The 22,755-nt window shown below is 38.7% G+C and overlaps 2 protein-coding genes across 22 annotated transcripts in view; one reads left to right on the top strand and one right to left on the bottom strand.

The window, feature by feature from the left end:
• Positions 1 to 3,868: 3,868 nt before the first annotated feature.
• LOC146401071 (uncharacterized) lies at positions 3,869 to 20,645 on the bottom strand. Its single transcript, XM_084971137.1, has 4 exons — positions 20,561 to 20,645; positions 14,072 to 14,160; positions 12,513 to 13,860; positions 3,869 to 6,491 (listed from the first exon to the last, which is right to left on the bottom strand). The coding sequence occupies exons 1-3, from the start codon at positions 20,643 to 20,645 to the stop codon at positions 12,610 to 12,612; spliced, it is 1,425 nt and encodes a 474-aa protein (XP_084827263.1). The 3' UTR covers positions 3,869 to 6,491; positions 12,513 to 12,609.
• The window catches only part of CCSER1 (coiled-coil serine rich protein 1), a 1,212,324-nt gene continuing 1,202,566 nt past the window's right edge, over positions 12,998 to 22,755 (top strand). For 11 of the 21 annotated variants that reach the window (XR_014813355.1, XR_014813354.1, XM_021100741.2 and 8 more), the window contains exon 1: positions 12,998 to 13,210. The gene's annotated coding sequence lies outside the window, so the exon portion shown is untranslated. Of the gene's footprint in view, positions 13,211 to 13,555; positions 13,619 to 21,915; positions 22,055 to 22,755 lie in introns of those variants that run through there. The other 10 variants (XM_084973403.1, XM_084973402.1, XM_084973408.1 and 7 more) reach the window with 2 other exon arrangements.

The raw sequence follows: 22,755 nt of genomic DNA, 5'->3' as shown, positions 1-22,755 counted from the left end.
ATTGCCCTGGAAATAAAAAACTACTCTCATTTTGATTTATTTTTGTTAATAAATACACTTTTAATAGGTAGAACATTCCATATGCTTCACTTAAAAAATATTTTTCAAGGGAGATCCCATAATGGCTCAGTGGTTAATGAATCCGACTAGGAACCATGAGGTTGTGGGTTGGATCCCTGGCCTCGTTCAGTAGGTTAAGGATCTGGCATTGCTGTGAGCTGTGGTGTAGCCCGCAGATGCAACTTGGATCTGGCATTGCTGTGGCTCTGGCATAGGCCAGTGGCTATAGCTCCGATTAGACCCCTAGCCTGGGAAACTCCACATGCCATGGGTGTGGTCCTAGAAAAGAGAGAAAGACAAAAAAAAAAAAAAAATGTTTTTTTCAAGAAGTAGTTAATTGTCTAGGTGTACTCTTCCTACAAGGACATGGGCATGAACACAGTGAACACAGGCACGCCCATATCAGAATAGAAAATGCCAAATGGAACAGATAAACTTGGAATCATGCCCTGAGTTGGAAGAACAGGTGATTTATATTATTGCAAATAATGCATGGATAAATGTCCAGATACATTAATGTCCAGATAAATAGTATTATTCTGGATATTATAATTTCAAGAAAAAATAGTTTTTTCTAGATAATCTAATGCTACAGCTGTATGATCTGATTTTACCAGATTGTGGTATTCTGAAAGCTCTAAATTAAGGAATAATCCTTAAAATTTAGATATGAACCACATTTAAGCAGATGTAAATTGTTTATAGTCAATGCTCACATGTATTCATACATAAAAGATACAGACTTTTAGGGATTTTATAACTTGAAATCTAAATATCAAAAAAGCTCAAATACTTATCTTTCTTTAGACAGATGGTTAGAAGAAATTTCCCAAGTGTGTGCTTGCTCTAAGCAGTCAGTAACACCATGACCTATATTTGGAGACAGTTGTTTTATTCAGGGTATGGATAAAAATAGAACTGCCTCAAAAAATTTGACATATAAAAATATTGAGTGAAATATGCACATTAGCATAACAATTTGAGTTCAGGAAGAATCTTGATTCAATTTGAACTTGTTGATTGCCTGCTTCTAATTGGTGTCTCCCCCAAGTAGTAGCCCCAGGGTTTGCACCAAACATATAACCTAAACAACGTTTCCAATATACAGTGCTCCTGCAAAATAGCACATTATTTTCTATATTTAGGCATGTTACCTGAACATAGAATTTCAAAACCAAAAAATTAATGTTTTGATGCCAACAAGTATATGCAAAATTAAACAAATTAGCAATATCTAGAGAATTGCGTATTTTTTAACCTATCAAGTCTCAAGAAAAAAAGAAATTACAAAACTGTATTTTATTTTTATGGTTCTCAGGAAATATGTACACACTTTGTTATTTTCCATGAGCAGAGATGCTCAAATATATAGGTGGCATAAATATTTTCCATTATGTCCATATGCATCTGGAAAAAACATTTAAGACTTCTGAGTGATTACTCCTATTTTAAATAATAAAGATAAAAAATAAAATGTGTAAAAATAGTTTCACACATTTAATGTTTATTAAGATACTCTCAAATGCAATGTCATTTGAAAGCCAGAAAATTAACAAATATTTATTAAATACAAAGAATGGAATAATTATTTTGCAGAAATTTGCCTAACAAGCTTTATATAGTTAAGCAAGACATACTTTTTTTAAGGACTCAGGCTAGACACTAACATTTGATATAATTTTTTCCTGACAACCCACCCCTTAAATCTGGATTATTTATACCTACGTTATATAATACAAAACATCCTATTTTGTACCAATGGTAGTCCTTTTCACACAGTTTAGTAACTATCTACATATTTATTTGTCTTTCCTATCAGGGTCTCAGAAATCTAGCTTTTTAATTAATTAATTTATTTTTTCTCTTTTTTTGTCTTTTTTAGGGCCGCACCTATGGTATATGGAGGTTTCCAGTCTACGGGTCTAATCGGAGCTATTTCCGCTGGCCTACGCCACAGCCACAGCAATGCCAGATCTGAGCTGTCGCATCTGCAACCTACACCACAGCTCATGGCAATGCCGGATCCTTAACCCACTGAGCGAGGCCAGGGATCGAACCCACAACCTCATGGTTCCTAGTTGGATTCATTTCCGCTGCGCCACAACAGGAACTCCTCTAGCCTTTTATTTTTTAATGGCTGCACTCACAGCATATTGAAGTTCCTGGTCCAGGGAGTTAATCTGAGCCACAGCTGCAACCTATGCTGCAGCACCATTGGATCCTTTAAGCCACTGTGTCATCCAGGATCAAACCCACACCTCTGCAGCAACTGGAATTGCTGCAGTTGCATTCTTAACCCACTGCCCACAGAAGGAACTCCATAACATTTATTTCTCTATATCTACAGTTTGTTACCCCGCCTAGCATATTGCTAATGTTTAATTAAGGTTTGGGAATATTTCATTCTTCACCTTTGTGTCTAACTGCTGGCACATAGTAGATACTCAATAAATAATTGTCAATCGAATGAATAAATGAATGAATGCCATGTGCTTTTAGAATTACTGTGAAGACACATTTTTCAATCACCACATGCTCCTAAATATTGAGATTAATTACAAAAAATCCCATACAAAATCTTTTAAAAGCTTTTATAAAATGACAAGAATTTGTTTTTGTTTTTTGGAATAGTGAGCGAAGGTAGTTTTGAAATCCTCTCACTACTCCTTGGGTGTGTGTCTATCATTAAATATACGGTTTTGTGCTTCTACTGCATAATTCATTCTTCATTTAGCAAATATTTATTAAAGGTCACTATAAACTAGTAAGGCATCCCTCTAGGTACAGGGAGATGGGAGGGGTGGGGAGCAGAGAAATAGACACATCCTTGTCCTCATCTTTTATTTGAGTGTGGAAAAGGAACGATAAACAAGAATAAATGTATGTAATATATATTGTCAGAGATAAATGCTAAGGAAAAATAAAGCAAGCGAGGGGGTTCAGAAGTGGATGTGAGCATGTGTGTGGAGTGGAATTACTTTTTACATACAATGGCCAGAGAAGTCTTCAGTAAAGTGGCATTTGAGTAAAGTCAGAAAGAAGGAACGGCCCTGCATGTATCCAGGAATAGAATCCACAGAGAAAAACCCATGAGTTAATAGGGGTGTTGGGTTGGGGGGAGCGGGGATTATACTCTGCAGGGCCTTTAGGCCATTCTAACAGCTTTTACCCCAGTGAGATGGGATGCCATTGCAGGACTTTTGAACAGAACAGTGGCATGATATGACTTAGATTTTTAACATGCCAGTTCTGCCTACTGTTCTGAGACTGAATATACTGTGAGGGGCAAAGGTAGGTGCAGGGGTCAGTTAGAAGGCTATCACAATAACCTAGGTGATAGATGACGGTGGCTTAAGTTATGTCGTAGCACAAAACTTATTAAGAAAAAAAGAGAAACTAGAAATGACACGAAGGTCTTCAACGCAAACAACTACAAGAATAGACAATTGCCATTGACAATGATGGGGAAGACAGTATACAGGACAGGTTTGCAGGAGAATTCAGAGTCTTTGTACATTTTTAAGCTTGAGATGCTGCGATAAATAAGCAGAGATATCATGTGGTAGTTAGACATGAATTAGGAGTTCAGGGCCAGAGATACAAATGTGGATGTCATAAGCAATCAGACAGTCCTAAAACTCTGAGCCTAAATGAGCTCACCAAAGAAATGAATTTATAAATAGAAAATCTAAGTTTAAGTCTTGCATCTTGGAATACTCCAAATGCAAAGGTCATGGAGTTGAGTTGAATAAAAACAGGGCACTATGACGTCCCAGAAGTCACACGTAAGAAAAGTTTCAAATAGAAGGCAATGACTAAAATTATCATGTTTATTTATGATTTAGTCACTTTGACTCTTCCCTTTCCTCACCATCTATACCCAATCCTCCATACTCCTTTGGATTTTTTCCTACAAAATACATCCAGGCAAGTACGCATCTCATCAGAAAGGCAGAATCCATATGAGAGATCTGTGATAAGGGATTTTGTTATAGGTATTAGGTCTTATGTGACTCGGGTCTGGGAAGAAGTCTATGCAGCTCTGTTGCTACTGCTCTAATGGTAAACTTGAAGTCATTGAGATGGGCAGAACTGGCAGTTGGGAAGAAAAGTTGTGTGGTCTGGTGGTCAGCTGGACAAACTGGAATCCTGGGAATAAACTGGATTTCCAAAAGACAATCTCTACCTACATATCTCTCTCACCACCTCTGACTTCAACATGACAAAGGACACACAGATAGATGATGCAAAGACACCCTTCACAATGGACCCACCCACTAACTGCAGGACAACCAGTAGGAGCTGAAGGAGCTGCAGGCACTGCTGCTGCCCGCAACCAAGCAAGGTGAGCTAGCAGATCAACAAGGAGCATGAGCTGAAACAGCACCTGGTTCTTTACACTGTTCTTCAGCATGTGCCATAGCTGCTGCTTCATTTCTTCCGTCCAAATCCAAGAAGATGTCTTTTTTGGCCAACCTTTAATTCAGAACCATATTAGGAAGGTGATTCTGGAAACACAATTCCAGTTTTAAGTACGCCAACACTGCACAAACTCACTCCAGTCCGAAGTCTACCAAAGCAGAATGAGAGCTGAGAATGAACTACTGTCATTATTAGTTGTAATGTGGCTATCATTGGACTATTTCCTTGAAAGCAAGGAGTAGCTGCTTTTATATACTTTTATTCCACAGAATATTGTATTCTAATTATTTGTCCATGGCTGTCTCAGTTGCAGGAATTCCCCCCCCCAATCTTAATATCCCTAATATTTGGCTTCTTAATATCTGAAGTGCAAATCTGCTGAATAACTAAAAATCCCTTCACATTTATTTTCCTATGATCCTAGGATGTTTTATAGATACTAAAGAAAACAAGATTGGTGAGAAATTAGCACAGTTAATCTAGGTTTTCAAACTACTCTCATGTTATCACATCAGTGAAATGCTACTGCAGAATGCTTAAACTGACTCTCAGTCTGTCATTTTATCTTGATTTTCTAGAAAAAAAATCAATATGTCACTTGTTGACTCATGGCTACATAAATTGTGATTTATTTATCTAGGAATTCTCTTTATCCAGGACTACTTGTAAAGTTATTTCATATGAGTTTTGCTTTTCTCTTTTATTTTTATCCTTTCAGATTATTGTTCAGTATTTCCTTTCTATGATTCCATAATTCTGTACCAGAAATATCTAATGACTATTAATCTCATGTTATTTTTCAGAGATGTGACATTCTATTTGCTGGAACCCATTAAACACACCATAATAAATGGAAAAGGAGAAAACTAATACATATTTATCAATACTTATTAAACAGCTAAAGCTCTTGGGCACAGTTGAGTTTATTCTGAGGTTTCTTGTGTTTTCTGGTCTTGACCTTTGCTATGATCTAAATATCTACATTCTCCTCAAATTTGTAAGGTGAAATCCTAATACCCAATGTAACGGTATTAGGAGGTGGGGCTTATGGAGGTACTTAACTCATGAAGGTTCATCCTTATGGATGGTATCAGTGTTCTTACAAAAGTGATACTGCAGAAATCCCATGGCCACCAGGAGAGGACACAGGCACTGTGGAGAAGGCATTGATTCTGAACCAGGAAGAGGACCCACGCCAGAACATGACTACACTGGTTCTTTGATCTTGGACTACCTGGTCTCCAAAACTATGGGAAATAGTTGTCCATAAGGCACCTAGTCTTTTGGAAATGACAGAGAATAAATCTTCAGTCATATGCACCACCGCTTGCCTGTCTCGAGGCCCCAGTATTTTGTTTCCAGTAGGTCCTGGGGATATAATGATGAGCAAATCAGTCATGGGTCCACGACTGGCTTATAGTCTAGTGTGAGAATTTTATTCAGTTAGTAGAAGGAGAAGTTAAACATTTGAAGTATGAAGCGTCAAAGCTGCTGTTGCTGCCTTAAAGATGGAGGAAGTCATGTGTAAAAGAAAGAGACCTCAGTCACACAACTGCAATAACCTGAATTTTGCCAACAACTGGAAAGAGCCAGGAAACTGATGTGTGTCCCAGTGCCCCAGATGAGAACTCACCCTAGCTAACACCTTGATTTCAGGCTGTGATAATAAGCAGAGAACGAGACACAGCTGCCCGGAATTCTGACCTACAAAACTATGATCTAATACATTGGTATTTATTTTAAGCCACTATGTTTGTAGTAATTTGGTACGTAGCGGTAAAAATTAATACGACCTGTCTGTGCTCCACTCTATCTGGCTAGAGCAGATAGACAGAGGATATACTGCCAAAATGGCTCACACATATGCCTGGCGAACTGGTGCTGGTTGCGTGTGGAGTCTGGTAGAGGGTGCTGAGGGCTAATGGCTTCAGTTCCTTTCCGTGTGGGTCTTTCCATAGCTTGCACGGCTTCCCCCACAGCAGGTGATTAGGTTCTAAGAGCAATAGTCCCTGGGAAAAAGGATAAAGTAAATGGCAATTTTATGACCTTAACTTGGGAAATCATATAACATTATTTTCACTGTATTCTAGTGGTACAGGCAGTCACAAAGATCTGCTCAGTTTCAAGCAGAAGGGACATAATCCCTACCCACTGTCACAACAGTTTCAACTTTGCATTGTAAGAAATGCATATAAACAAGATGGGATATTTTATAACAGTTGTATTTGAAACATTCAAATACATAGTGATTTAATGACTCACTCCTATCTCAATACCCATTGTATTTGTTAAAATGTTAACATTTGAAGGAAAGTTATAAATGACAGTAATACAAAGAAATACAAATACTGTTGCACCCCAAAATTAAGTTAGGGATGTGGATATGTTTGGATATATAATACATACACACACAGATAATAAGTCCCATGATGACAAATGAGAAGAACACATGCTGACTAAGTATCTAGAAAAAATTCAATATGTTGAAAACGGAGAGGGAAAATTAAAATTCAGATCTATTTGAATGTAAATACACTATTTTAAGCTTAGTTAATATGCTACCACTGATTTTTTAAACACTTATTCAAAATACAGCAATTAATATATATAATACATAGCACTAACTATAGTTATATTTCTTTCATTGCATATTTTGATCTGTATTTTATCTAAATGCTCTGAACCATGAAAACTATTATTCGTCTATCTATAAAACTTAGGCATCTTTTCCATTACAAACTAATTATCTCATTTAGGTTTATTTTTTTCCAGAAAGTAAAAAAAAAAATCCATATTGTTTTTATTAACAGAATATAGTGGTAAGTAATATAAAGCAATGCCATTAATCCTTAGCAGATCTAGATTAGATATATACAAATTATTCCTCTTTATCTTCTACATTTGGATGATTAAAAATAATTGATTCTCACTACTACATGAAGCAGACATAAAGAAAACACAATTCAATTTATGATAACACAAGCAATCATCACTGAAGTTAAAATTATGGTCAATAATGTATAGATTTGGCAAAATAAAAATGATTTCCATTTTGGCTAACTCTTTAAGTGTAGAATTTCACAATATAAGAAAAGCTCTATATAAGTGACAAAGACTAGGAAATGCATTTTCACATTTTAATTACAATTCACATGTCTGTATCTCCTGCTGTGATGTTTTGTTAAAAAGAGATCTCATTTGTGAAACTGCCAGTATAGAAACTGACAGATGGCAAGACCAGTTTCCAACCTGCTTAAGTACTGGTTTAATATGGTTTAGATTATTTTATTAGCATTGTCTATTTTTACCATATATCTAAATAGTAAAGAGTACTATTACAATTTTGATACACTTATATTGTTATAATTAAATGTATTTGACTTACGTAGATTTATTACAGCTTCAGATTTTATCAATATACCATTTTCAGTGATAATTTATGATTTCTCTAAAAAATGTGTTAAGTTCTATTTAGTTTAATGAAGTGCTTAGAAAAACATAGATGTCCATGGACAGTCATAATAATCCAATGAAAAAATAACTTTATCCAATGAAAACTCAAATGTCCAACGAGAAAAATCGCTTAGACATAACACAGACATCAACAAATGACCAATCAACTGGATCAATATTTTTAAATATTGCAGTCAGAACAAAACAAGTATTCAACCATGAAAATTATCTCATGAGAAGGTGAGAAGTCTTGAGATTATTTTTCATAAGACCTCACAAATCACATTTGGAAATAGAGACAAAGATAAAGAAGTTATATACGAGGGAAAGTTTCTACTGGTAAATCTACTTAAAATGACTCCTTTGGTTTTATGTTGGTGTATTAAATAATAATAAAGTATTATTTTTCATACATTTTATCTCTCTTAAACAATAGAGAGATGTAAATTCAGAGAACATCAGTGTTTTGCCAGTTCTCTCCTCCTTCTGCCACCTCGCGTTTTTCCAGTCCACTAGACTGGATATTTTTCTCTGGAAACTCAGGATTTCCTCAGTTGCTGGGTAAGCAATGGCTCTCTGCACCCTCTGCTTTCCATCCTGCTGGTCCATTAAATGGGCTTAGAATTAGATCACATTGTAATACTGGGAATGGTAGCCCTGTGATAAGGACAGTGGCTTCCTTTCACCTTGAGGGTATGCTACCACATCTGTCCCATGGGATGAATCCTTGTTGTCTGTGTAGTTCCCAGATCAAAGAGAGCTCATGCAGGGCATATTTTGAGCCAGTCATCTGGGCTTAGCGTCTGGAGAGGATTCCTCTCTGAAATTCTGGGCCGTTGACCTGCCTGCCCTTTCAGTTTCCTCCACTGAGCAAGGGCAAGGATAGATCCTGCTGTTCTGCCAGTAGGCAGAATTTCTGCTGCAAAAAGACAATTTGCCACACATAGCAGCCACTACCAGATTTCTAAAAAATCATTGTCTTAATATTTTTCTACTAGTGTCCCACCTACCTGACTGGTTGCTCCAATTAAAAGACTTCCCATGTTAATACAGAGTTTTCCTGTGTTCTTTGGACTACAAACTGCAGTTGAGTTTGTTCTCCCCTCTCTTGTCCCACACTGACTCATCAGTCTTTGGTCTTGAATCCAGGGCAAATTTCAGCCTCAATCTCCATTAAAGTTGCCTGCTGCTCTAAGGTATCCATAACACCACCTTAATTTTACAACAATTGTCATAAAATATATTTTATCTTTTAGTAATATGGAGAAAATCCAGAATGTTAACACCATATTCATATATTTTTTTGAATGTCTTTTATACTATTAGGCTGAAGCAAAGGGGAGAAACGGTCTTCATTTAAATTTCTTCATAGTGATTGGATAATTATGATAGAATATGAAGTAAATCAAAGGATGATAAAATAACTAGGACAGAAAAAAAAAAAAAGCAACTTTAAAAAAAATGTTCTGGCTGTGCCAGCAGAATATGGAAGTTCCCAGGCTTGGGACTGAACCTGTGCCACAGCAGTGACCTGAGCTACTGCGGTGATAAAGCCAGATCCTTAACCCACTGTGCCACATGAGAACTACACACACACACACACACACACACACACACACACACACACACACACACACAAACTAAAATGAATAAAAAAAACTCAGCAGATTTTAAATTTGTTTTCTGGTACTTCATCTACCAACATTGTTTTGCAAATATTTTAAAGTTAATTCACTTTCTAAAACACCTTATGACTTTTATTACTGTAATTGAGTTGGAAAGAAAAATTATCTCCCTTACTTCCCTTGGCACTAATATCACTTTTTACGTACCAGCACTGAAGAATTTCTAATTTGGTTCATCACTTCAGTGGGAATTCAGTGCACATAAGGGGCACATATGTAATTGGCAACCTAATTTTTCTGCTTTCATCAAGTGGTACAATGCCAAATATTCATTGAACTTGCCAGTTAAATGCACTTGGGAACCAAACAGCAGCAAGCATAAGAGATGAAAATGAACAAATTGGAAAGAACCATTAACTTTCTGTTTTCCTATCACAACAAAAACTGTATTATGAAAAATGTAGCAAAGTGGGAAATTCTACTTGAAACATTAAGCGATCTTAAAAAAATAATTCATTTACTTAACTTCTAAAATGTTCATTATAATTTATAAATGGGCTTTCTAGTAAAGATTTTTCTTAACAGAAGTACAAAATAGTTAAAATGAATTCACTTTACAGAAGTGTGTTATGTATTTTCACATATCTTATGGGTCTGACGTATATGAATTTTGGACTTGGCAAGCAAAATTATTATAAAATTAAGCAAGAAATGTTGACTTTAATACCTCATTGAAAAAAGGCAATTGACAGATTTTCATGGTTCTCACTAATTAGGAATGCAGTTGAGAGTGTGAAAATTATAATCAGTTGTGGTTACTGAAAGTGTCCTTGAAATATCTGGTCTAATGTATAATTAATTTTGAACTAGGCAATATAGAGTTCATTATTAAATTATCACTATCGATGACAATTAAATAAATAGAGAACTTGGACAATAAAAACACCAAAAACTTGCCCAATATATTTCAGCATCATCCTTAAAGGGGAAAAACTTTTTTCTTAAATGCCTATTTAAATAAAGCACATATTTATTTGCTAGTTCAAAGTTTGGATCAGGAATATCTCTTACACAAAATTTCCTTCTGAAGTAATAGCAGGATTCTTTTAGTAAGGACTTTGGCGAAAAGTTTCCTAGCTTTTTTTTTTTTTTTTTTTTTTTTTTTTTTAATCTATAAATCCGAGTAGTTAGGACTTTTAAAATCCAGCCCTAACCCTAAAAGAATGAACATTCTGCAAATTGTTCTTACATTAGAAAAAGAAGGAGGGGGTAGAAGGAAAATGCCAAGGGAATGCAGATATGCTTATTTAGTAATTATTGAAAGCTCTAAAGAAACTATTGACTTTCCATTAAGCCAAGTGTTCTGAATGGGAGGCAATAAGGACAGTAGTATAAGGCACATTTAGGCTGACTTCCAGCTGCACCCCTTAATTTGTACAGTACCTAAGGTTAACTACCTTCCTGCCCCAAATCTGACTTTCCTGATCTATACAACTGAAGAAATGGTAATAGCTTTTTCACAGGTACACATATTAAATCTCAATATCCTCTATTAGCATATACATTTATCAATATTTAATCAAAGGAACTATAATATCCTGTATTTTTATGTTACTGATACATTTGTCCACTGAGTCCAACTTTGCTGCTCCTTCTTGATTACACGCTTAAGCCACTTTTAATGGACTTTAACAGATTCTAAACTCTTTGTATAAGACATAGAAGAATTAAGAGGAAAGAAAATTGATGGTAAAGGTAAAATGAATGGAGAATGTATGATGGGCCAGCATACCCCCCAAACCTGGGGACACAGCAACGGTCATATAGCTACTAATAAAGAGAGAAGCTACAATAACTGAGTTGTCAACCCTAGCTTCCTAGATGTTCTTAAATTCCTTTGTCAAATTTACGAAAAAAAAAAAATTTCCCACAGTTGTTGCCCAAAGTAGGGTTGTCTCCATACCAAAATATACGTCTATCAGTAGTACTTATGCAAAAAGTACACCTTGCTTATATACTCAATGCATTCATGTTTCAGAAGTCAGATTATGACCACATTATTTAGAATGCATGCACGAGCGCGAGCGAGCACGTGTGGACACACACACACACACACACACACACACACACAACCTTGAAAGAAGCATAGATTGCTTGTTTGCTGGAAGCTGTCTGCCAGGACAGTTGGTGAGATCGCAAAGATTCTGTCATATGGGCAGGAGGCTAGTCAGAGTGTAAAGGAAGTAAGTTGGTGTACAAACAACGCTGGCGTTGTCTTATCCATCTGAAATGGTCCAACAAGCCACCCGAATTGGTTAAAAAAATGTTCCCAACACACACAGAGCTAAATGCACTCCATCTGCTGTACTGTCTGCGAAAGACATAAAGATAAAAGAAGTAGCAATAAAGAAGGGGATGGATGGGAGAGTTCAGGACCCAGGGCGAACCTAAAGGGAAATGATACAGTGCAATAGGAGAGAGGACTGAGGGAAAATAAATTAAGCCACAGAACCACGCATCAGAAGTCTTCCCCATCACTGAAGGGGCAAGCTTTTTCCACGTGGCCATCAGTCAAGTGTCAAAATGGTAGCTGATTCTGCTTGTAATTCCCACGTGATCTAGGGCTTTATGTACAGGAATCCAAGTTCCACTCCAGGTCGCAGTCCCAACTTCCATGATCCCACAGAAGACTTGACTGCTGTAAATATTTCCTGGTGTGTACCATCTGCCTAAGAAAGGAAGCCAGGTTTCTTGCTGCGTTTGAAGGAGGAGATGTGTCAGGATGTGAAGAGGCTGGGTGAGATCGGAAAGAGGAGGACAAACCTCCCAAGTTCCTCCTTGAGAGGTGGAAGCGAAAGAACATAGGTGGTTTGGGGAGAAAAGACAGGGTGACTTTTCAGCATTACCGCGATCGCTTTAGATTCCTGCCCGGCTTTTCCAGTCTTGACCTACCCGTGCACTTGGACTCCAGCGACGCACGAGGATGGACCAAGAGGAAAGCCAAGTCAGCACGGTCGGATATCGCTATCGCTGCCCCTGAAACGAAAACTCAGCAACGGGCCAGCAGTGGGTGTGCGCGCGTTAAGGCACGAGGCTGCGTGCGTGGTAACCCGCGGACGCAGTTGGCCGGGCGCCGCCCTCGGAGCCTCCCCCCCGCCCCCGCCCCCGCCCCGGCCCCTATAAAGGCCGCGCGCTCGCCGCCGCCCTGCTCGCAGTCGGGGAGCAGGGCCTGCGAGGGACGTGGCTTCGGTGTCCCCCACTCAGTCGCACTCCGCGCACTCACACACTTGGAAGCGCCTCCCCACGTCCCTCCCCTGCCCTCCTCTAGCTCTGCTCGTCTCTCTCTCACCACAAATAGTCGCCGACCGACTGCCAATCCGCCTCTCCCTCCCTCCCTCTCTCCACAACATGACTGACTGCGAAGCGGTGGCTCAGGCAGAGCAGCCCTGCCGGCGCAGGCGGGAGGAGCAGGAGGATTATTAAATAACACAGCTCGACTCGGTGCAACTGGGAGTGCAGCGAAGGCGCCCAACAGCCGAGAAGGGGAGGGAGGGCTGAGGAGGGGGACCCGGAGAGACACCCCCGTCCCCCGAAGACATAAATCCCCGAGTGCCCTGGAGGAGCCCAACCAGCGGCGCGGAGCCCTCAAGGTAGTAACGCCCCCCCGGTGCCCCCGCGCCGGGAGGGTCGCGCTTCGCGTAGCCGCCGCCCCGGGGCCGGCCCCGGGCCGACGCGGAGGGACCGCCCGGCAGGTGACCGCGCAGTGCCCCGGCCGCCCCGGAGCAGCCCCCGCCCAGGCCCGGGGCGCCGGCCGCGGGCCCGCGTGCGCGGCGCGGAGACCTGGCCTCGCGGGCCGGGCGGGAGGGAGGCGGACGGGCTGCGGGCCCGCGACTCCCCGCGCGCTGCGGGGGGCCTTTGCCTCTGCGCTCCTGAGCGCTCTGCTCCCCGCCGCCGCGGCGGCCGCCACTCTGCGGCGATGCGGAGCGCGGCCGGCCACGGAGGCAAGAGTTGGCGCAGGCTGGCGGCCGCTCCCCTCCTTGGCCGCTCGCGTCCCGCAGGTAAGGGCGGCGTGGCGGCGCTGGCGCCGGGGCTGCGGGCGCCCGGGCGGGGGCGGGGGCGGCGGCGGGAGGGGGAGGGGGAGGGGGAGGGGGGGGAAGGAAGGGGGCGGGGAGCCCGGGGCTCCCGGCGGAGCCGCAGTGCCCGAGCCGGACGGCCTCCTGCCTCCGCCCGCTCGTCCTCCGGCGCTGGCTTCCTGGATTGGAGGCGAGACCCTCCCCAGCGGCGGCAAGAGCAGCAGAGACTTAGTGGGAACAAATTGCTTTGTGGTGGCGTGTCAAGGGCTCCGGGGAGAGGGGTGTGTGTGCGTGAGCGTGTGTGTGTGTGTATTCGCGCTCCTGACTAATCAATGCGTTGGTTCACCTGCAAAGAAAATCAGTCCGGAGCTGAAACGGCAGGTGTCCCCTTGCTCCCTGCCCCTCACCCCTTTTGGCATGTGTCCCAGGGACTCTTACAGGCGGTGCCATCAAGGGGCAGGGGTGTGCGATGGGGTGACGGAGGGATTTGTGAATGGTGCTTCTCTGCGCGTGGAGGCTGAGCCTTGCTGATGTAAAGGAGGAGGTATCCAGAGTGAGAAGAAAGGCTATTTATGGCAAAGAGTTGTGAAATTTCTCGGGGTTTCCTTCCGTGTTTCCTGAGCTCCTCTCTCCCCCTCTCTTCTCCTTTCTCTCTCTGTTCCTCTCTACCGTATCTCCCCTCTTTTTTACTTCTCAGAATTAGAAGCAATTCTGCTTTCCATCCCCTTTTTCGTGGAAGCTTGAATATGAGATGAAGGAAGTCAGAAAAGCACTTGTCATTTTACAGGTAGAAAAAGAAATGCTTCTTAGAAGTTACTGGTCTCTTGCCCTTTAATGCTTTTATGTACCACTCCTCCTACCTCTTTAGCCCACCAGTAATACCTACAAGACAGAAAGTACCTACTTGGTTTCAACAGCTTTCATTTCTAGTATCTTTACAGTTGAATACCTTCCTATTGCTATGTAACATATCCTCCATTTTTACCCCTAAGAAAGGCTATTAAAAATAATGTGCACACATTTTACCATAAAGCTGGTTTTCTTAAAAGCCTTGAGGAAGAAAGAGAAGCAGATACCTAGGTGAGTTTATATTCACTTATTATTGATTAGAATTAGAACCAGCTATTAAGACCTAAAATGCTACATCAATCTAGGCTACAACACAATTAGTTTGTTTCATTTTCTTTTTCTGTTTGCTTTATAACAGGCACAAATTCCAAAGACATAACTTGAAGCTTAGAAATGTCTTAGGATGGTATCTACCAAGTATCTTTGGAAAATTTATGTTTGTTCTTAAAAGTAGCAGCCTTTGTTTTCATAGAACCTATAACTGGCTTGTGACTGAGAGAGGACAGTATCCTTATTATTATTTTAAATTGAGGTGTCTCTAAGCACCTGCCAAGCACAGTGTTTTTAAAACATAAAAATTCTATGTGGCAACCACTGGTTCAATAATTTCACAGAGAAGAAAGAGAAGTAAACTAACCAATTTATTGTCAGAGTGATTTGTCTTCATTTGGTATTAATTAAGGAGCTACTTATTTTGATCAAAACACGCCAACAGTTCCCCCCCCCCGTGTAAAAGTAGCTTTGCATAACAGTCCTCTTTATTTTGAAGACAAAATAGAGTTAAGGATTTGTTACTTTGATTTGATTAGATTCATATGGGTTTAATATACTATTTTAACATTGCATTATGTGTGGTTTTATATATTAGAACTTGGACTGAACACCCCATTCTGAGGAGCATTACTTTAACTTTCCTGAATCATTGCAATATAGAACTGATGGGGAATTTTAGAATGTATTTGATGAGCTGTATTATTTCAATCATTAAAAAAATCATATTTCTGAATACTTTTGACACTGTCAGAGAATCAGCAACTGTTTATTATTTTAATGATGTATTTTTATACTATAGAGTGTTAGTTTACATCAAACCTGTGAAGTAGAAAATGAAAAAATATTATAGATACGGAACTCATTACATTTTATTACTCAACATAGTGTTCACAGTAAAGGGCCTGTTGTGTGCAAGGTACTATCTAGATAATGTGGCAGAACATAAGACTTCCTTGCTTCCTGCCCTCCAGAAGCTTACTTTCCATTTGGAGTAGTTCTGAAGCTCAGGCTTGCACAGAGTTAACAGTTCTTGACAATAAGAGATTGCATGTCTAATGAAGGCTGCAGGAGTTCAGAGCATGACAATAACATTTCATACTGGATTTTTTCTGAAAAGGCTTCCAAGGAAGATAAGACTTGCTTGGTCTTGATCTTAAAGGATAAATAGGATTAGTGGCTTGTGGATGAGGCTGTAAGGTATAAGATGCAAGTCTCCTGGAATTGTAGAAAGGAACAAAAGATATAAGGAAAGGTAAGTTCGTTTTGAAATAGATTTTGATACTGCAGAGTAGTTAAATTTGATGTGCAAAGTACAGAGTGAGTTTGTTTTTGATATGCAGCGTGCTGCTGTACACTATATTCTTAGAATTGTCAGTGTTATCTGTACCTAAGACAAAAATCTTTGATCTTATCTTGACTTTTAATGAAAAAGATGCTGGTATATATTTATAGATATATAAATATTTAATTATACCACATCACACTAAAGTGTTGAATTTCACATTAATAACAAGATAGTACATGAAGCGAGGTATTTGAGGTGCATCCTTAACCAGTCCTCCTAAGATTTGCTCTAAGGGAAAGATTAGGAGATAGGTAAAAGAACAGCTATATTAATAATGAGCAGTCACTGAATGCTTAATATTTTATTCATATAAAATGTGTAACTCATTTACATAATTTACATAATTTTTGATATTTTTTTCACTTTTAAAGCTATAATGCATCTACGTAACAGTTAATCTTTCCTCATATTATTTTCCATGAATATACAGCTATAATGTAGGGCTTGTTGGGAACAATTTTAGAATTGTAGCAATAGTTTCAAAATTGTTTTTATGGAATTCCCATCATGGCTCAGCAGTAAATGAATTTGACTAGCATCCATGAGGATGTGGTTTCAATCCCTGGCCTTGCTCAGTGGGTTAAGGATCCAGTGTTGCTGTGAGCTGTGCTGTAGGTCGCAGACATGGCTTGGATCCTGGGATCCTGCGTTGCTCTGGCTGTGGCATAGGCTGGTAGCTACAGCTCCGCTTTGACCCCCAGCCTGGAAACTGCTATGTGCCATGGGTGCAGCCCTAAAAAGAGAAAAAAAAAAAAAAGAAAAAAAAAGTTGTTTTAACTATCTCCTGGTACATAGGTTGAATTACTAATAGAATCATGCTCTGTCTCTATTTTGAACTTATTTCATACAAACACAGAACTGTTTAAAATGCACTTCTGCATTTTTAGAACATAAGGGGAGAGGTCTGAATTGACATGGAGCCTGTCTCTTCAACACAACACCTCAGATGTATGATATGGTGACAGTAAGGAAATAGTACAAATATTAGATATGACTTTCAATAAAAAATATAATTGCTCTCAGATTAGTTGAATTAAAAGATTTTCATGCATAGTTTGTTGACAGGGAATAGATAAGAGTTATTACAGAAGTGAAAAGCCTATTAAATCACCAATCTTATATTCATGCAGGAATGGGATGCTTTCCAGTGCAGTCAAAATACAGACCAGCATACCTGTTAATTGGTCTCTTTTGAGTTTGGTTTTGGACTCTATGTCAAAGGTGTATCACTTTGATAATGTAATCTCTCCTACTGTATGACTGACAGCTTCTGCGTGATTTCCCTGTTGGGTAGTGACAAAATCTATTTGCTTCATATTGAAGATGTATGCTTTTATCAGCAATATTATCTTCACTATGTGAGAGTGTCAGTTAAGAAAAAAACATGACGTCTAGCATGGGAGAAGCAGTGAGAAAAGATGAGGAGATTGATGAATGACTCTAACAAAAGAAACATACTTCAATATGTAGCTTCAACTAAACGTAATATAAAAATGTAAAGCTACCCAGTCTAAACTGCAATTGACACAGTACCAGGATATTGCTTTCAGTTCTTACTTTAAAATGACTGTGTTTCACTTTAAGCTGTTTTCATGTGGGCTAAACAAAATGGCAAAGAAAAACTGGTGGTTGAAAATAGTCACTAGGATCCGTGGTATGAGATTACAATTAAAAAAAATATTTCTACCTAGATCTTTGACAGATAAAAATTTGGCCAAATTCCTGGCCCTATACCTAGGGCAACTTAAAATACAGCTTTTGGTTTTGCATTTTTTACACTGTATTAATAATTTTGTAAATTTTAATTAAACTTATTAACATTTTTGAACACTATTTAACTATGTTCTGATAATAAAATCTAAAGGTCATTTATAAGGAAATGTTTTATTATTTAACTGTAAATTCTTAACCTAGAGCAGTAGTCTCTAAATGTGGTTCCCTGAGCAGAAGCACCAGTGAACTCTTTAAATTGCAATTCCATTGAATGATTGAATTGGAAACTGCTGTGGGGTCCTCTATGTCATTCTTTTTTTTTTTTTTTCCCTCTTTTGTCTTTTTAGGGTTGCACTCTTGGTATATGGAGTTTCCCAGGCTAGGGGTTTAATTGGAGCTTTAGCTGCTGGCCTACACCACAGCACTGTGGGACCTGAGCCGCATCAGAGACCCACACCACAGCTCACAGAAACACCAGATCCTTAACCCGCTGAGCAGGGCCAGGTATCGAACCCACATCCTCATGGATACTAGTCAGGTTCGTTAACCACTGAGCCACAATGGGAACTCCCTCTATGTAATTCTTATGCAAACTTTAGAGTCCATAAGAATCAGTTTGAGAACCACTGACCTAGAGTGTTTTATAGTGAAACTTGAAGGCTGTGTCTTCCACCGATTTTGTATCTACATATTTTTCAACTGGTAGATATAACAGAGCTTTAACTATTTAGACCTGGAAAATATTATACTCTCCATCAGAATATTTTCATCTTAATTAAATATAAAAAATGTAAATATGGTTCTAATTCTTGTACACCTATTTGCTGTTGATTTGAGAAGTGATACATAAGTGTAGAATTTTACTGGATAGTAGTGACCTCAGGATGACCTTATTGGTAGTCATTTATAAAGCAAAAATGGGCACAGTGTACAAAGGTTGAGTTTTTTGGGGGGTTGGCTTTGTTGAGTCTTACATGATATGTTTGGTCTTGCCATTTATAATCATCTTCTCTGTGTAAGGATATTCTAGCTGCACGACAATAGCTTCACAAGTGTGGAAGTTTCTCTCCAAATCTTAAACTACTGAAATAAATTTTAGACCACATTTCAAGATTAAAGATGATGTGTTCAAATTCTGTATCTCTCTTAGTATCCCCCTCCCTCTCCTTATCTTCCCTCTCTGTCCCCTTTCTTGCAACTCCCTCACCCCTGCCTTTCAGATGTGAGCTCAAGCATCCCTTCCCGAAGGAAACCTTCTTCGGCCTTCTTTGCTACATCAGTTTCCCTGTTAAATATTGTTTTAGCTTTATGTTCTTTTCCCTGGTGATGCTCACTGCAATTTCAATTTTATGTGTATTTGTATGATTGGCTCGTTATCATCTGGAATTAACAGGGGCCAACGTATAAATAAATATTGGTTGAATTACTGTATGCCTTCATAGTTTATATTTTTCTAAAGACTGACACTTTAACAGATATTTTAAAATAAAAGGAGTCCTAGAATATATGTAAACATGGGTATTATTTTCCATTCTATTTTGCAAGTTTTGAGATGTTTATTAACAGCAGCAATGGCTATAATATGCTGGACACGTCTTCCATTGTAAGCACTTTATGTATGTTCTGCCATGCAGTTCTCCTTACATTGTAAAGTTTTGTGTATATTTTAGAGTTGAGGAAACTGAGGCTCTGTTCTATGGTCTCTCAAGCTACCTACACCAAAATTGATTTTTTAAAAATTACAATGATGAAGAAATTATGAAACCAGTAGACAGAACATGTGAAAGAATGTATTTCCTCCTTATTCCTAGTTCAGGGCCCAGCACTATCTGTGCATTACTCACCCTGTTGCTACAATTGTCGGTGATGCTGTTGTTGTGTCTTGGGTGATGTGAATAATGGAAGACTTGCACAGCTCATGCTTCCACCTTCCTATTGCTCTTTATAGCACTGGTGTCATTTACCTCAGTACCACTCAATCACAATTCTTTTACCACAACTGGTCAAAATCTCCCAACTTATTTGTGGAAATTTAAGATGAAACCAAATATAATTTTAAGAATGAGTACCTTTAAGCAGAGGATGTTTAAACATTAGGTCTTCTCCATATTTGGAGATATGCAGCTCATCTTCTGGAAAGTTCACACAGAACTTTGAGTACCTTGCTCAAGCTAAGTGGACCGTAGGTTCAGTCTATTAATTCACCTTTTCTCCAGTGAGAAAAAAAAAATTACATGGTCATATCATTTTAGTTTCTTTTGGCTTTTAATCTTCAACTTCTTTATTTAAATGTGGGTTTAATCAGTCAAGTATTTGTAGCAAAGGACGCATTTAAAAACGTTTAAATATTCTGATTCTGTATAATCCTATAGACAGTTAAATTTGGTTATTCTGAAGCCCTCTGCTAGACTAACTAGATAGAGTTATATATTTCATAACGTGTTTAAATCAGTCAATAACATGAATGGAGATTCATAATATTAGAAATTTAAAAACAATTGCTTGTTTCACTGAGTATTTCACTTACGACTTATTTTGTAGCATTTGTCAGAATCTTTTTCTGTCACTGGAATCATTTAATCATTAACTGGAGCCTCAGCCTTGCCCCTGATTCAGGAACAATCCTTCTAATTGACTTACAGCCCAACACTTTGGGACTTAACTTCAAGCCATCCTTTATGTTCAGCTCTAATGTTATAACATATTTATAGTAATGCTGCCTTCTTATAACGAAACTTATTTCTCACCTAATATTTTCCTCTGCATCTTGATAACTTCTGCGATATTACCATTCCACATAGCATTTGAGTAAGGCTTTTTTTCTCCCTTCATTTATGATTCTTAATATTCTTAATATAGAACATAATGTTATTTATTGGCACACACAAGGATATACTCTGGGATATATGTATCTATATATATCTGTACGTAATGCAGCATATTGGAATTATCAACAACTGGAATCATGAAGTTTTATCCATAGTCACAACTAAGGCCAGTAAACACTTTCCTGGATCTCTAAATCCTCCAGACCCTAGAGGTATGCTTCATTTCTAATACTCATTCTTGGGCCTCTGCGATGCCGACCATTTATGGCATATTGTCCCGCCCTTAGATATGCGGGCTGGTTGGACTTCTTAGAAGTATACATACAGCTGGGTCTGTATACTGCTTTCCAGACTGCAGGGCAAGTCCAGTTCCAGGTTCTAAGGGTCGCTAGACTGCCTCATTTTGCTACATGTTATCTCCCTTATCTTCCTGTATCCCACTATAGAGCTACCTCATTCATCATTACTGACAATGTACATTTTGTAAATGCTTATTATGTATAAGCCAGTCTTCTTGTTTCAAAAAGAATCTACTTCCTATGGTTCCTGAACAGCTTACTCCACATAAATGGAATACACATTCTTCCATGTCTTTTTTGATTCTTTAGGACTTGTGTGTGTCTCTTATTCTAAGTCAGTTGTTTATTTCAGGATGACCCGGCTCTTCTCCATTCTCCTTTATAACCTTATTTGAATATGATATGTTTAGAATGCTGAACAGCTAAAGAAGCGTATCCCAGAGGTTACATATGATACTTTCTCTTAATTTTCCCCATTCGTTAATGACACCTAGATGTATTCCTATGTTTAGGAAGTGTTTGTTAAGCTAGGCACACTAGCTTATTTCAACTTTTCAGGAGATCTTAGTGATATAACTTCCTTATCTACCAAATGCAGACTCGCACATGTTATTTATTGTGTATCTGTTCACTGCCGTGAACTCTTTGCTGGAAAGTTAAATACTGTGATTCTGTTGGTGAGTGGTTATTGTTGTGTGTGTGGCTTTTTGGTCTGGTTTTGGCAGTAGCAACAAATGATACATCATAGGCCTATGTAAGGTTTACAAATAAACCAAACAAGTGTATATGAATAAAGACATGGCAGAAATAAATACAGATGTAGGCGTTAACACTCCAGGCAATTCTTCCTCACCTATTTTTGTTTGTCTTTTGTTATTTATAGATATGCAAATTACCGGATCATTAAGTCATTCAAGTTAGAATATATGGAATGTACTTAGTGAGCACTCCTTTCTAATATACAATATTCTTTAGGACATTCAGGAACAGCTTGAAAGGGGAGAAGACATCAGATGAGAAGGTTAAGAAAAAGGAGAACATACTTCTAAACCATACCTCTAAATCAAACTCAGATTCGGTATTAGAAATGCAGACTAAGAGGAACTTATTTCAGGTAAAGATTCCAAATATCTTATTGATAACAAAACCAAAGTGTCTGCACATCAGGATCCATATATTTTCAAGGGAACATTACCTACTGGGCAGAGAGCTCAAGAATAATTATTTGACTTCATTTTCAGTTTTTAATACTATATTCATATGCAGATGGACCCAAGAAAATGCAAAGTTTTCATTACTAAATGAATTACTTAAAGGTTAGAGTATATCTCCTATAGCAGTAATTTAAAAAATATAGATTACTAAATTGAGCCATCACAAAGTCAATACAGGTATGTACACAGCAAGCATATAAACTTACAGCAACATTATGGCTAAAATTAACTTTGAAGAATATTTCCTACAGTGTACTTCAAGGTGTAAATATGGCAGTATTGGGAGTTATCTTCGTCGATACCAGTCTAGCTTTAGAAAAGAGAAGGGCCCTACAGCGGGAGAGTCTAATTTGATCAGAGGGAGAGTGTAATACAAAGCATCCCCTGGGAAAGTTATGAGGGTCCCAGGTCCAAGTGCTGCTCAAAACACCAAAATAAAGACACTGCAGTACTAACTGTCTAGTGAAGAGTGGGAAGGAATTATCTCCCAGGATATTTCTGAGGAGCATCAGGTCATTGGATGATGATTCAGAAAACACATAGCTCCAGAGGTCTAATGAAGGAAATGATTGGATGAGGTAGTTTAAAAGCCAAAGAGTTT

Source organism: Sus scrofa, chromosome 8 (genome assembly GCF_054392235.1).
Source record: "Sus scrofa isolate SSC_HxYL_T2T_F1_AM1 chromosome 8, Sscrofa_HxYL_maternal_Yorkshire_Landrace_v2.0, whole genome shotgun sequence".
NCBI classification, from domain to species: Eukaryota; Metazoa; Chordata; class Mammalia; order Artiodactyla; family Suidae; genus Sus; species Sus scrofa.
Note: the sequence above shows the minus strand (reverse complement) of the source record. Positions and strands in the feature narration are given on the sequence as shown.